The 13,964-nt window shown below is 42.1% G+C and overlaps 1 protein-coding gene across 4 annotated transcripts in view; it reads right to left on the bottom strand.

Annotated features, from left to right (window-relative positions):
• GOLIM4 (golgi integral membrane protein 4) overlaps positions 1-6,866 on the bottom strand; it is a gene marked incomplete at both ends in the record, with an annotated part of 93,858 nt that extends 86,992 nt beyond the window's left edge. For all 4 annotated transcript variants that reach the window (XM_080696399.1, XM_080696398.1, XM_080696401.1 and 1 more), the window contains one exon: positions 6,680-6,866. In XM_080696399.1, coding sequence (XP_080552525.1) covers positions 6,680-6,866 — 187 coding nt within the window. The remainder of the gene's footprint in view (positions 1-6,679) is intronic.
• Between the last annotated feature and the right edge of the window lie 7,098 nt (positions 6,867-13,964).

Below are 13,964 nucleotides of genomic sequence, written 5' to 3'. Positions count from 1 at the left end.
TCAGTAGCTTAAAATGGGAATATATTTTTCTGTTTTTCTTTCACAATAAATTACAGACATTTAACTTTCACTTCTAAACAAAACTACAAAACTCAAACCACCTACTGACAAAAGTAACAAACATTGTCTTCCATGGGAAAACACTCAAACTTTTTCTTCACCCCAAAAAGGTCAAACAGGTAAAACAGTGTCATAAAGTTTCGTGGACCCATAGTTCTGCAAACAGCCACATTCAGGCAGCAACTAGTAACACCATCACCTACTATGCATAGTAAAACTTAGGCACAATACCAAGAAGCCCAGTACAAGTCCAGCAACGGCGGTCCTGGCCGCCTCATCAATGGTGGTAGTAATATGCTCCAGGACTCATGATAGTCACTTTAGGTATTATTACTTATAAACCACACCAATGTGCAAGATAGAACTCCTTAGCTCCAATTCAAATATGAAGTAACTAATATGTGTGGCGGCAGTCATGAGCCTGCTAGGGGTCACCCCACTAGTAAACATCAGCGCTGCATTCAAACCACGCAGGATGCCCAAACTCACTCTCCCTTCACCATTCCCTACTACCTTCCCTTTAGAACAAGAGGCCAACAAAGAAGCTGGTACCAGTCCCTTCCCCCTCTTCTGGTTTTTCTCTACTCCATCTTCAGTTCAGCCTTCGATTCCCCAGTTCTAGCTCAGTCCTTTAACAACTGAAATATGGTCTTTGGCCCAGCCTCCCAGGAAACTTCCCTTGCTAAGGGAAATTTTTAAAAAGTAGAGTTAAGGGCCAGGCGTGGTGGCGCACGCTTGTAATCCCCGCGCTTGGGAGGCAGAGACAGGAGGATCGCGCAGGTTCGAAGCCAGGTGCTGGCTTAGGAGACTCTGTTTCCAAATAAAAATCTAAAAATAGGTCTGGGAGTGTAGCCCAGAGGTAGAAGGGCTTCCAGGAACCCCAGTACCACCAAAAAAAAAAAAAAAAAAAAGTAGAGTTTAGGTTTGCAGTCTAACCTGAAACTCAAACTGGAAGTGTCTCCATAACGTACAATCAGTATTTCTCATTACCAGAATTGGTATGCTCCACTGTTGCAGAGATGGCTAAAACAGTCATACTACATGGAATTGGTCAGAGACTTCTGTACAGACTTTATGTATTTAAGAGAATGTTTTATTGAATCAATGTTTCAAAGTAAAGAAGTTATTACTTTTTAATCATGGAATCTTTTTTTTTTTTTTTTTTTTTTTTTTTTGCAGTACTGGGGATGGAAGCCAGGGGCATTGTACCATTGTACCTCTGAGCTACATTCCCAGCCCTATTTTTTTATTCTTTATTTTGAAACAGGGTCTCACTGAGTTGCAAAGGGCCTCGCTAAGTAGCTGAGTCTGTCCACAAACCACAATCCTCTGGTCTCCACTTCCAGAATGCTGAGATTACAAGCATGCACTACCACACCCAGCCTCATGGAATCAATTTACATACAAAAACTTACTGAACCTAAAGAGCATTTTCACTAACCTTGGCAGAGCATGCTTGTAATCCCAGCATTTCAGAGGCTAAGTATCAAAGGAGGAAAAAAAAAAAAGGAGCATTTTCTTAAACAACAGCTTTGTAAGTATCTACCTTTGCTTGTTTGTAACACAGGGGATTAAAACCAGGAGCATTCTACTTTCCAGTTACACCTCCAGCCCTTTTTGTTTTTTATTTGAAACAGGGTTTCCTTGTGTTTCTGGCCTTGAACCTGCAATTCTCCTGTCTCTGCCTTCCAAGTACATGGATTACAGGTGTGAGGGTGTTATCATCCTAGACAGTATCTACTTTTTTTTTTTTTTGGTAGTACTAAGGATGAAACCCAGGGGCATTCTACACTCTACATTCTATATTCCCAGCCCAATTTTTTATTCTTTATTTTGAAACAGGGTCTCACTGAGTTGCAAAGGGCCTCACTAAATAGCTGAGGCTGTCTGCAAAAGCAATCATCTGTCTCAGCCTTCAAAATGCTGAGATTAAAAGTGTGCACCACCACGCCTAGTCTGTAGCATCTACTTTTAACTGTAAGATGTACTTCAATAAAAATGTGTAGCTAATCAATAGTTTAATCTTTTTAAGTCTTAAGTTTGCTCTTAAAAATGTCTACAACTTGCTGGGCTTGGTAGCGCACGTTTGTAATCCCACCATTTGGGAGGCTGAGATCAGAGGATCGCAGTTCTCCGACAGCCGTGTCACCTACTTAGTGAGACCCTTTGCAACTTAGTGAGACCCAGTTTCAAAAGAATAAAAACTAGGGCAGGGGGTGTAGCTCGGAGGTCGAATGCCCCTGCATTCCATTCCCAGACCTACAAAATAAATAAATAAATAAATAAATAAATAAATAATAAAGTCTACACCTATCACACACTGCCCACACCTAAAGCCTAAATTACCAAGGTCTATGGACCACTCTTTTGCATGTGAGCGGTCCAAGCTCAAGCTTTACTGGTCTAATGACTGTACACCAGCAAAAATTATTGCTCATGATAACCTACTATAAACCCTATTATCCTAATTATTACATATGAAGAAAATGAATCACAAAGAAGTTAACCCAATTTTACAGAGCTAGAAAAAAGGATGGCAGGAAATCAAAGCTGTGTACTCAAACTACTCAGCTCATTTCTACTATGCTTCATAGCTGTCCATGAAGAAACATATTCATTGGCAGAGAAAAGTATAGACCTATTTACTGAATAACTAGTAAACTCCAGGCCCCAGGCGATGGAGATGAACAAGGAGAAAAACGTGATTCTGAACTGAAGAATACTTTTCTATTTTTAAAGCAGATGTAGAGGTGGAAAACATAGAAGTAACCAATTACAAAAGGATGTCTTCAATCTTGGGCTGGTAGGCTATACTTAGTGGTAAAGCCCAGTAGTACAAAGGACACTCTCTTAGAAGAACCAATTTTTTGTTTAAAATAGGTACCATATATTTTTCTGAAACAGAAGCATATATTGAATAAACTTTCTCAGTAGTTTTCAGTCATCACTTGAAGACCAAAAGCATTGTAGTACTGTAATACAGCATTTTAGAAATGAGGGGCTTACTTCACTAAGTACCTTTCTATACAAATGTTAGTTCTATCTTTCTCCCAGATCTTAACCTTCATAGTTATTCACTTAAGTTACACTCCTCTCCCAATCTGATATTATTCAGAAAAGAGTTAACTGATAACCATTCTACATTTAAACTTTAATTCTACATTTAAACTGTCAATAAGATTCCCTTCTCCAGAATACAGTACACTGGATTTATGCCTGTTTATCTGTTTTCTTTGATGCTCATTTAGAAATTATTAAAGGGATATCTAAGTATAAGAACAAATTTGGCCAATTTCAAAATTTTACCCAGGACAAACCTGAGGAGAAAAAGACACGAACTATCACTTCTCACACAGGGACTCTGATGTTAAGATCAGCTATTCTTTAAAGAGCAGTCCTCACTATGTGCCAGGGATATGCTAAGCATTCTATGGGCATTATTTTATTAAATCCTCGAAATACTCCTACAAAATGAGCTATCCTAATCCCCAATTTTACATAAAATAAATGAGGCCAACATTCACACAAAAAGCTGCAAAACTAGAATTTGAATCCCAGTCCAAAAACTAGTCTGCTTTTAATCATGATAGGGATTAAAAGATACAAATGTCTCTGGAGCCAAGCAAGCAAAGCAAATGTGTGAAATGGCTTAACTTTAAGATTACAGAGCTGTGATTCTTAACTACAGCTTCACATTGGAATCACCTGGGAAGCTTTAGAGACTATTAAATCTGGGGTCCATTCCTATAGATTGCATTTTAACTGTCCTAGGTGTTGGTAGGTTAAATGAGGTTGGGCTGCTATTGGGTAGTCCAGCCCCAGAAACACTGCTGATACAGAGAATGGTACACCTGGAAAGCAATAAAAAGTATTTTCATGTTAGGTAAACATGGCACTGGGGTGCTGGTCAAAGGTCTCTGCCACCAGCATGTGACCTTGGCCCTACTCCTGTATAATTAAGTGCCTGAATGGGAGAGAGGGAGGCAGAGAGACATAGACATACATATGGTATATGGTTTTTAGTGGAGAGGGTTACCTAGTTTCTGAACTTTCCCTATGTAACCCCCTCATTATCTCCTACTTATGGGACTATCCTACAACAAAATATATTTAGGATAAGAGATAACCTACTTTCAAAGGGATCTCTAGAGGATATCCTATTCTTCAGAAGATGACCTAAATAGGCTCACTTAATAAATGTATATTATGAGATTATAGAACCAAAATACTTGCACTTTTTCAAGAGACAGATTTTAAAAGAAAGCTGTGCATAATTATCTCTGATCTTAATCCAAGCCAGGTCAAGAGATCCCACCTAACTAAACAAGTTTTAAGAATGAAGAGTCTAATTCCCTAAAAAAAAAAAACATCTGTGCAGGTGGTATTTACCGGTACTAAGAAGGTCATTTGTCACTGTAAAAGGAAAGCAAAAGATGTGTGCCATCAGAAAAGGGTCATGAAATGGCCTGCAGATGTGAAATCCAAAATAAATGTTGCAGAAGTCAAGAATGAATCCATGAAAAAAGAAAAAACTTTAGTCTTCATGTGAAATAATTTCTCCTACATAATCATAGTATAAATGCTGCAGTGCTGCAATCCAAGAAGAATGGGAAGAGAGTAAATTCAGAAATGAATTTTAAAGCCACCCATTCAAACTAGTTGGAAACATTTCCATTTTCTACTACAAAGCAAGAATTGTGCATTTTAATGATCCTGTATTATCATATATCACCTCTCTCTTCCACTAATGTCACCAAAAGAGGCAAATTAAAGGAGAAAAAAATTTAGATTGATTTTCAAAATGGAATACTGCAAATAAAATCCATGACTCAGAAATCTGGACTCACTCAGCAAGCACCAGCATTAGCAGTTAAGGCAAGGGAGCTACTTGGGGAAAAGATTTTGTCGTTGTTTGGTTTTTCAAGAAGCAGACACACAGAGCAAAGCCTAAGACAGCAGACAAAAGTGCCTCCGATCCATGTGCTCACCAAAGTTCAGAAGTGATTCTATGGGTTGTTTAAATATATATTGTCTCTCCTTATGAGTGTTAGACACTAGAATGCTAAGGATGTTATGGTGAAAACAAAGCCCCTGCAAAAAGTCAAGGTACACAGTTTCATATAACCAACTATACATGCCCCTTGCAGACAAGTTTGTGAAAAGCCAGTCCTCTTAGTTATACTACTAGAACAGCAAGTTTTTTTGTGGGTCTCACTGCACTTAAATTTATAGGGAAGCTGTTGATAACTTCAAAATAAATAAGTACAGTCCACTCTTCTCATACCAACAACTCATGGGTAAACTTCAACCTAAAGAAAACTTTTTTAAACTAAGATTATATCAAAACAGGTTCTCCTTTAAACCAAGCCCAGTCACATAGTTTCATTGCCTGTGGCTAGGAAGCCTCAGTAGGCTAAAAATATTTTTTTTTCTTCTAAGTTGGGAAGAACAAATAAGACCAAGCAATCAGCTGCATATCATTTTCTCTCGACTTATTTTTTTTACTAGAAAACACTCAGAATAGCTGAAGGGAAAGGCATCTGTTTTATATTTGTGTTCACATCCACAAACAGAAACACCCCTCCAGCCTGTATCTGCCTAGTAATATAAAATGAGCTACACTTGCATCATCAGCAAAGACTGTCAGCAAAAAAAAAAAATATCACTTATCCCTTTGGGGAGGGGGAGGTCAGAGAGAGAGCGGGAGACCTGTGTTAAATGTCGAAAACAAATCACAAGTACAGGTAAAAGCTAAAACCGTTCATCTGTATAAAACTTTGTCCATAAGAGGCGACATGATACTTAAAATACAGCTATGCATCATTTATTTTTCAGAAATTTACATTAAATGGGATTCCAAAATAGAAGAATACACGCCTAAAGTCTTTCTACAGATCTTACCAAAGTTGTGTTTGCTGTGCATGGTAGAGTAAAAATATGAGGTCTCCCCTTTGACTTCCCAAGGCTAACTGTGAGACACACACACAAATCTGGTGAACTCTAAAAGCAAAAAACTAAAACACAAGCCTCTTTAAAGCAACAAAAACAAACAAAAATCCCGCAGCATAGTTACAAATTAGGTAGTGTGGAGTTTTCCAACACACCCAACATCTCTCAAATCACCCTATTAAACCAACAGAGTAAAAAAACAAGCAGGTCTAAGTTCCGTTCCACTGGGCCGTTTTGCGGGGTCTGCTAGGACATAGTTTAATTTTTCCTTGAAAAAAAAACAACACGGTTTGAGAAATCGCTGCCTAAATCCCCATTTATTAGGCGACTGACCAAGTCAACTGGAAAGTAAATGCCTAGAAACCATCCGAGCCCCCGGGGATGGCCTGGCAGATGCATCAGGAGGGCCCCTAGTTTGCTGCCCGGGGAGCAGCCGGGCCTTTGACAAGTGCTGGGGTGAAGGACTCCGCGCGCACCGCCCCCAAAAGCCGGGCGGGATGCCGCGCTGGCGCTCCGGGTTTCAAACGCAACCGCAGGGAGGGAGCAGGATGGGGCTGTCATCTCGGGGCCGCCCCCCGAGGTCCCTGAAGGTCGAGGGTGCCCGCAGTGCACTCTCCCAGCCGGGGCGGAGGCGCGGGCAAAGTTGGGCTCCGCGCGCAGCCGAGCCTACCTTGCAGCTGGGCGGAGAGGGACTCCTGGTGCTGCTGGTACTTGAGCGCCACCGCCTCGGCTTTCCGCAGCTGCGTCTGCAGCTCGTAGTAGAGCATCGCGCCGTAGAGGAAGCCGAACACCACGGTCAGCAGCAGCAGCGTCTGGAAGATCCGCTTCTGCTTTCGGGAGCACATCCCGTTCCCCATAGTCCCGCCGGGACCCCGCGCCGCGGCGGCCGGGTGCCCTGCTCGGCGCGCGGGGAGCTAGGAGCCCTCAGCGGCGGCCGGCCGGGCGCCGCAGGGGCCGGAGACGCCAGACACAAAAGCGGGGCCCAGGGACGTGGCGGGGCGCGCGGCCGGGGGCGCCGCCGAACTTGCGCTCGGCCGGCGGTCGGCGGGTGTCGGGGCCGGGGCGGGCGCCCTCCGCATACTTCAGCGCCGCCCGCGGCTCCGGGTCCCGCCCTCGCCCGCTCCCACCGTGCCCCGAGGCTGCACAAAGCGCGGGCGGCGGCGGCGGCGGCGGCGGGGCTGGACGGTCGGGCTCGGCGGGACCGCGGGCTCGGACCCGGCGCCGCCGCCTCCCACCCACTGACGTGTCGGCCCGCCCGCCCGCGGGCCAACGGGATTCCGGGAGGAAGTCCCCCTCGGGCTCCCCGCTCATTGGGCCGGGCCGCGCCGCTGCTCCCTCCCCTCGGGGAGGCAGCACTCGGCCCCATTGGACGCCCGCTTTGTCCGTCCGACCCGGCCACGCCTTCGTCGGGCCCCGGGGCGGGCCGGGGGCTGGGGCGCCCGCGTGGGCGGGTGCGGGGTGCGGGGTCCTGGCCTGAAAGTGGGTGAGGTCCGGTGTGCACGTGCGTGTGTACGTGTGCGTGTGCGTGTGCGTGTGCGCGCGCCCGCCCCGTCCAGGACTTGGAACCCACCCGGGTAGAGGAGTTCAGCATAGATACTTAGGAAGGAATGGAGGGTGGCCACCCGCGCGCACTGCGCGCAGCACCTCGGCTTCCTCGTCCTGGGCACCGATGCGCGGACCCCGGGGACGGCCACGCGGTCGCGCCGTCGGGGTAGTTGAACAGGGCATGCCCTGTACACTGAGTCTGGCCCCCTCCCGTTTACTAGCCGGGACGCCCGCGTGCCCACTGTTGGCACGAAGTGCGCCGGGAGACTTGAAACACGCTAGACTTTCTGCTCAAACTGTCCACGTGGGTGGGGGAAATCAGTTTGCTGTTGGCAGAGGAAGAGAAATGATCTCATGTTTCCCCTGGCTGCGAAAAGAATAATTCAAAAACAAATCTTACTGGCTGAAATGAGTATGCATTCATTTTGTCATTTGTATTTGTTTTATTGGTGGCAAAAAAAAAAAATACGCCAGTTACATTCCCAAATTACATTTTAAAGGCCAACAAAGGTTCCCTATGTTAAAAAAAAAAGAAAAAGTAAAACAAACTTAATAATCCCAAATCTCATCAAAGAAATCCACAGTGCATTTGTTCTTTTTCCTGTGCTTGAGGGAGGAAAATTGAAGTTCTGCATAAGTGATCATTTTGTTTTTGCTCTTGACCTGAATTCTAAGAGAAGTAAATTATTTCACAAATGCCTAAGCCGTGCAGCGGCATTTATTACATACTGCATAATGTTTATGCTATTCTAACTGGAGTTCGGTGTTCAAGATGAGAGTAGATCTGTTTAGTCAACGACCAACAAAAAGATGGTCCCTGGATGATCCCTGTTTAGTCAACGAAAAGATGGTCCCTGGAGCTGGTGGTTGTTTTGTTTTGGTCCTGGGATTGAACCCAGGGACATTCTACCTTTCAGCTACACCTCCATCCCTTTTATTTCTTATTTTGAAACAGGGTCTTGATAAGTTGCTGAAACTGGCCTGGAACCTGCGATCCTTCCTGTCTCAGCCTTCCAAGTACTGGAAATAATGTGCTGAGGTTTTAAGATGGACACCTTGCCAAGCTATAAAGTGAACCATAACTAAAACTCCTGTTGTCAGTATAAGATTTTCTAATAAACTCCTTCAGCAAAAGCACTACCCAAACTGCTTCGGAGGAAATGACGTTTCTAGTAATAATTGTGGCCAGTATTTAAATAGAACAGTATTGCCTGGTGTGGCGGCACACTCTTGTAATCCCCACGCTTGGGAAGCAGAGGATCGCGCAAGTTCGAAGCCAGCGTCCCTGGCTTAAGAGACCCTGTCTCCAAATAAAAGTATAAAAAATAGGTGTCTGGGAGTATAGCCCGAAGGTAGAAGGGTTTCCAGGAACCCCAGTACCACCATAAATAAATAAACAAATAAATTAATAGAACAGTATCCACGAAAGACAAAAATAAGAGTCTCAGGAAACAATTGCTCATATATTACACAGAATTCAGTATTTAGGTGAACTTCAGAACCTTTTGAAAATTCTGTGCTTTTTGAATATATGATAACTCATTTTAAACTCTGATTCCTTTGCATCTGATTCCAGACTCCAAAGGTATTCATTGCCTGAAGCTTCTGGCTGACTCTGTAGAATGTAATGAATGTAGGCCATAAAACACAACTCAATATTTTAGTCATAAAATTTGAAAGAAAGAAAAAAGTATTACCTGAACTTTTCCATTATTTCAAATTCAAAAGGGAATGTGGAAGTACATAAAATCACTAATGGCAGTGTCTTTATAATATTACATTTCCAAGGTGAGATGTGCTGCTAGTTTCTTGAAGATTATCAATAGAGAGGAGCAGCAAAGGAATACAAAGCCCATAAATTGAATTTACATAACATTGCCTTTGGGTAGAGCTTGTAATATACGAGCTACTTATACTGCTCTGATTTGTTGTTACTTCTATCTTATTTTTGCCTCTTTATTATTTTAAAAGATAGCACTATATAGTCATGTTTCTTTATGTCGCATATTTAACAATATGTGTATATAATTTAAAATTTTTTATTTCTAAAGAATTTTACATTTTAATATTTTATTTCCTTTTTTTGTGGTACTAGAGGTGGAACCCAGGGGCTTTTTTTTTTTACCTCCGGGCTATACTCCCAGACTTATTTTGTATTTTATTTGGAAACAGGGTCTCACTAAGTTGCTGAGAGTCTCACTAAGTAGCTGAGGCTGGCTTCGAACCTGTGTGATCCTCCTGTCTCAGCCTCCCAAGCGCGGGGATTACAAGCATGTGTACCATCACACCCAGCTTAATGTTTTATTTCTAAGTCAGGAAGAAATTAACCTAAAGAGACTCAAACCTTACCTTTGAAAAAAGGCTACGGTAACATTTGGGAACTTTAGCATTTTTCTCTTGGTTTAAATGAATTTGTCATTTTAATAAAATATGTTCATTTTCAAAATAGGAAAGGTTAAGAAAAAACAGATTGAGAGACACCTGATGTATAATGTGTAAAATAGGTGGTTCTAAATTAATAATATTTAGAAACCTACAGTAAATAATTGCCTTTTTTCCACTTCACCCACTAGCTGTCACCCAATTGACACCTGCCTTCCCTGCTTTCATCTTTACCTGGCCTGTTGGGTGAGGTGGTAAAGAAAACAGGTTAAAAAAAAAAAAAAAAACTACATTTAAGGCATTCAGTTTTTCTTTTTTTTTAGGATTCTGTGAGAGATGTGTTGAAACTTGTTTGCAGAAGACCTGCTAATGACCTGCTAGCAATTTGCAGGAGATTAACAAACTAATGTAGATGCCATATACCTGTAATCTCAGTCCTTGGGAGGCTGAGACAGGAGGATATGGGTTCAAGACCAGCCTTGGCAGCAAAGTAGGGAGACTCCCAGCAACCTAAAAAAGAACTTGCTTGAAAAACAAACAAACAAAAAAAGTAAGATAGGGCTGAGGATGTAGCTCAGACTTAGAAAGCCCTGGGTTCAATTCCCAGAAACACACACACACACACACACAAGCACATAGGCTGATAGCTAACCCATGACTACTTGCATCCCAATCCATGTGCCTGGTTGCTATGCTTAGTCCATGACTTACACCATAATACAACACCTTTGTGACTTTCAACTGTTTAAGGACTCAGAGGAGGGAAATGGGAAAGTAAATGATGAGCTTTTACAAGTAAAATGATACTCGGTAAGAGAAGCCTCACCTTAGGCATCACTGACACATACTTTTGGCACAGACTACTTAGGTAATGGGGGAAATGACTCAGAAGGTCCTATTTACAATAGATATGTCGTTTGGCTAAAGAAACATGAACGTGTTCTACACTCCTTTGACAACATTCTAAAACAGCACCATCTAACATACCCTGAATTCTTCCAAATTCTATTGCAACTATGTAATGACCTAGCCAGCATGGAAATTTTAGAAAAAGAAATTTAGTTTCCTAGAATGTTAATGAAAAAAAAAAAAAAAAAAAGGATCCAGGCATGGTGGTGCATGTTTGTAATCCCAGCATGTGAGAGGCCGAGATAGTAAGATGGCAGTTTGCGAACATTCTCAGCTACTTACTATGCAACTCAGTGAGACCCTGTTTCAAATAAATAATAAAAACTAGGGTAGGAGGTGTAGCTCAGAAGTAGAATGTCCCTGGGTTCCATCCCCTGTACCGCAAAAAAAAGGACATAAGGTAATAAAACATAAGGTGTGTGTGTGTGTGTGTGTGTGTGTGTGTGTGTGTGTGTGTGTGTGTTTGCTGGGGAAACCCAGGGCCTCTTGCATACTAGGTAAGCATTCTACCATGAGCTATACTCCCAGGCCCCAAACATAACATTTTAAATGTTCTCACACACACACAAAAATGTAGTTTATTAAATTTATTTGTCCAAAAAGATATACTTCATCTATTTTATATCGTAAAACTTTTATTATAATTTCAATATGTTATGTAACAGATACGCTAATTTCTTAATTGTCATGAGACATAGCTGATCATATTGTGTATCCATGTATCCTATGCTAAATCCTAGGTTGGAAATTCATCATTTAATTTAAAAACTATTTCTAAAAAATAATAATCTGCTTCATAAGCATTTTTTCTTTTTTCTTTATATTTTCTTTGGTACTGGGGACTGAACCCAGGGGCATTCTACCTCTGAGCTATACTTGCAACCCTGTTTTATTTTTTATTTTGAAATAAGGCCTTGCTTATTTGCTGAACTGGCTAAGAACCTCTGATCTTCTTGTCTCAGCCTCCCAAATACTAAGATTATAGGTATGTGCCACCACATGCAGCCATAAGCATTCTAAGCTATAATTTCCACTATTTTTTGAGTCAAAACAAAGGAACTAGCCGGGTGTGGTGGCGCAAGCTTGTAATCCCCATGCTTGGGAGGCGGAGACAGGAGGATCTTGTACGTTCGAAGCCAGCCTCGCTAGCTTAAGAGACCCTGTTTCCAAATAAAAATATAAAATAGGTCTGGGAGTGTAGCCCGGAGGTAGAAGGGCTTCCAGGAACCCCAGTACCATGAAAACAAACAAACAAAAACAAAAAACAAAGGAACTAAAAGTATTTTTACTTAGGAATAAAATAAAGTTCAGATTAAAAATAATAAGACTTGCCGGGCGTGGTGGCGCACGCTTGTAATCCCCGCGCTTGGGAGGCAGATACAGGAGGATCGCGCAGGTTCGAAGCCAGCCGCGCGGGCTGGCTTAGGTGATCCTGTTTCCAAAATAAAAATGTAAAAATAGGTCTGGGAGTGTAGCCCGGAGGTAGAAGGGCTTCCAGGAACCCCAGTACCACCAAAAATAAAGAAAGAAAGAAAGAAAGAAAGAAAGAAAGAAAGAAAGAAAGAAAGAAAGAAAGAAAGAAATAATAAGACTCAAGTTATCATAGTATTAAATTCAGCCCCAAGTATAAATTATGAAATGCATACAAATATATTAGATCACACTTCTGGTGCTCATTCTGCTCTGTAGTTCAACTTTTCAACTCCTGGAAACAATATTTTAGTAATCCCCTTTTTATTTGTCAGTTTTGGTACTTGGGATCGAAACCAGGAACATTCTCCCTCTAAACTACACCACCCCACCTCCCCGTATTTTATTTTAAAACAGTTTCACTAAGTGCCCAGGCTGGCCCGGAACATGCGATGCTCCTATCACAGCTTCCCAAGTTCTAGGATTAAAGGTGTGCAAGACTTCAAAAACAAAGAGATTTTTCTTGTGATGTCTTCATTCGAGCCTGACTTTTAATTCTTGAGTTATACTTTGCAGACTAATGTCAAGATGCTTTAAACCTCAACTTTTCTTAAGTAGTTACTGTGTGCATGCAAAGTGTGAGGAAGGAAGAGCAGGACAGGGACGCGGTGATGAATGAACGAGAAACCCTTGTGGCAAAGAGCTGGCAGATATGCGTTTATTTGTTTAAAATTGCTCAAGGGGAGAGCAGTACAGGGAAAGAGAAGGCTTGTGATGCAATCAAGATTCCTGGAAAAGCCAGTCTTGGAATCAAGCCAATCAGGAGAGGTAGGTGGTTAATTAGTAGAATCAATTAAAGCCAGGAATCATAAAAGTGAAGCATGCTCGACTTAAAATGTACATGTGTACTTGCATTGAATTCTTTTTTCACTCTGAGCTACACCCCAGCCCTATTTTTTCTTTTTATTTTGAAGCAGCATCTCCCGAGGTTGATGAAAGTCTTACTACTTGCAAAGGCTATCCTCGAACCTGCAATCCTCCTATCTCAGCCTCCCAAGTACTGGGATTACAGGCATGCGCCACCATTCCTGGCTCTAAAGTCTCTTGATGTGGGGCCAAGGCCTTTGCTTTCTGTGTGGATCTTTTGTTGATGGGAGCTCGGCATTGCCTGTCAAGGCATAGAACATTGTTTACCGATCCACTTGGGACTTCATTGAGGGGTGTGTGGTAAAATAATCTCAATGTAAAATATAGCTAGATTTCAAGATTTTTTTGTCTTATTTTTCACCTAACTTGACTGTAAGTTTTCTTAGTTTAGTATAAATGTTTATTGGTTTATATAATATTTAATTAAATTTTGTAATTAAGCCAGGTATGGCCAGGAGTCTTCAGCTTTGAAGTATGAAGATAGGAGGACAGGAAGCCTCAAACAACATGATTTTTCTGAGAAGGGAAGAGTCTTCTGTGATTCAGGCAGCTGGTTAAGTGGAATCAAGTCCTTCTTTCATATATTTAAATCGCTAAGGTAAAAGGAGTCGTCAGAGAATTGATGATCAAGGAATGTAGAGAGAAGAGACTAGGAAACCAAAGGAAAGGGGAAGCGCATTCCCTGGAAGAGAGGAGCGTGTTACACAGGGCAAGTGAATAAAGCCATAAAGCCAGGACAAGGCCATACGTTAACAGGCCAGAGGAGAGATGGCCAGTGTAGT

This window comes from Muscardinus avellanarius (assembly GCF_963383645.1).
Source record: "Muscardinus avellanarius genome assembly, chromosome: 5".
NCBI lineage: Eukaryota > Metazoa > Chordata > Mammalia > Rodentia > Gliridae > Muscardinus > Muscardinus avellanarius.
Note: the sequence above shows the minus strand (reverse complement) of the source record. Positions and strands in the feature narration are given on the sequence as shown.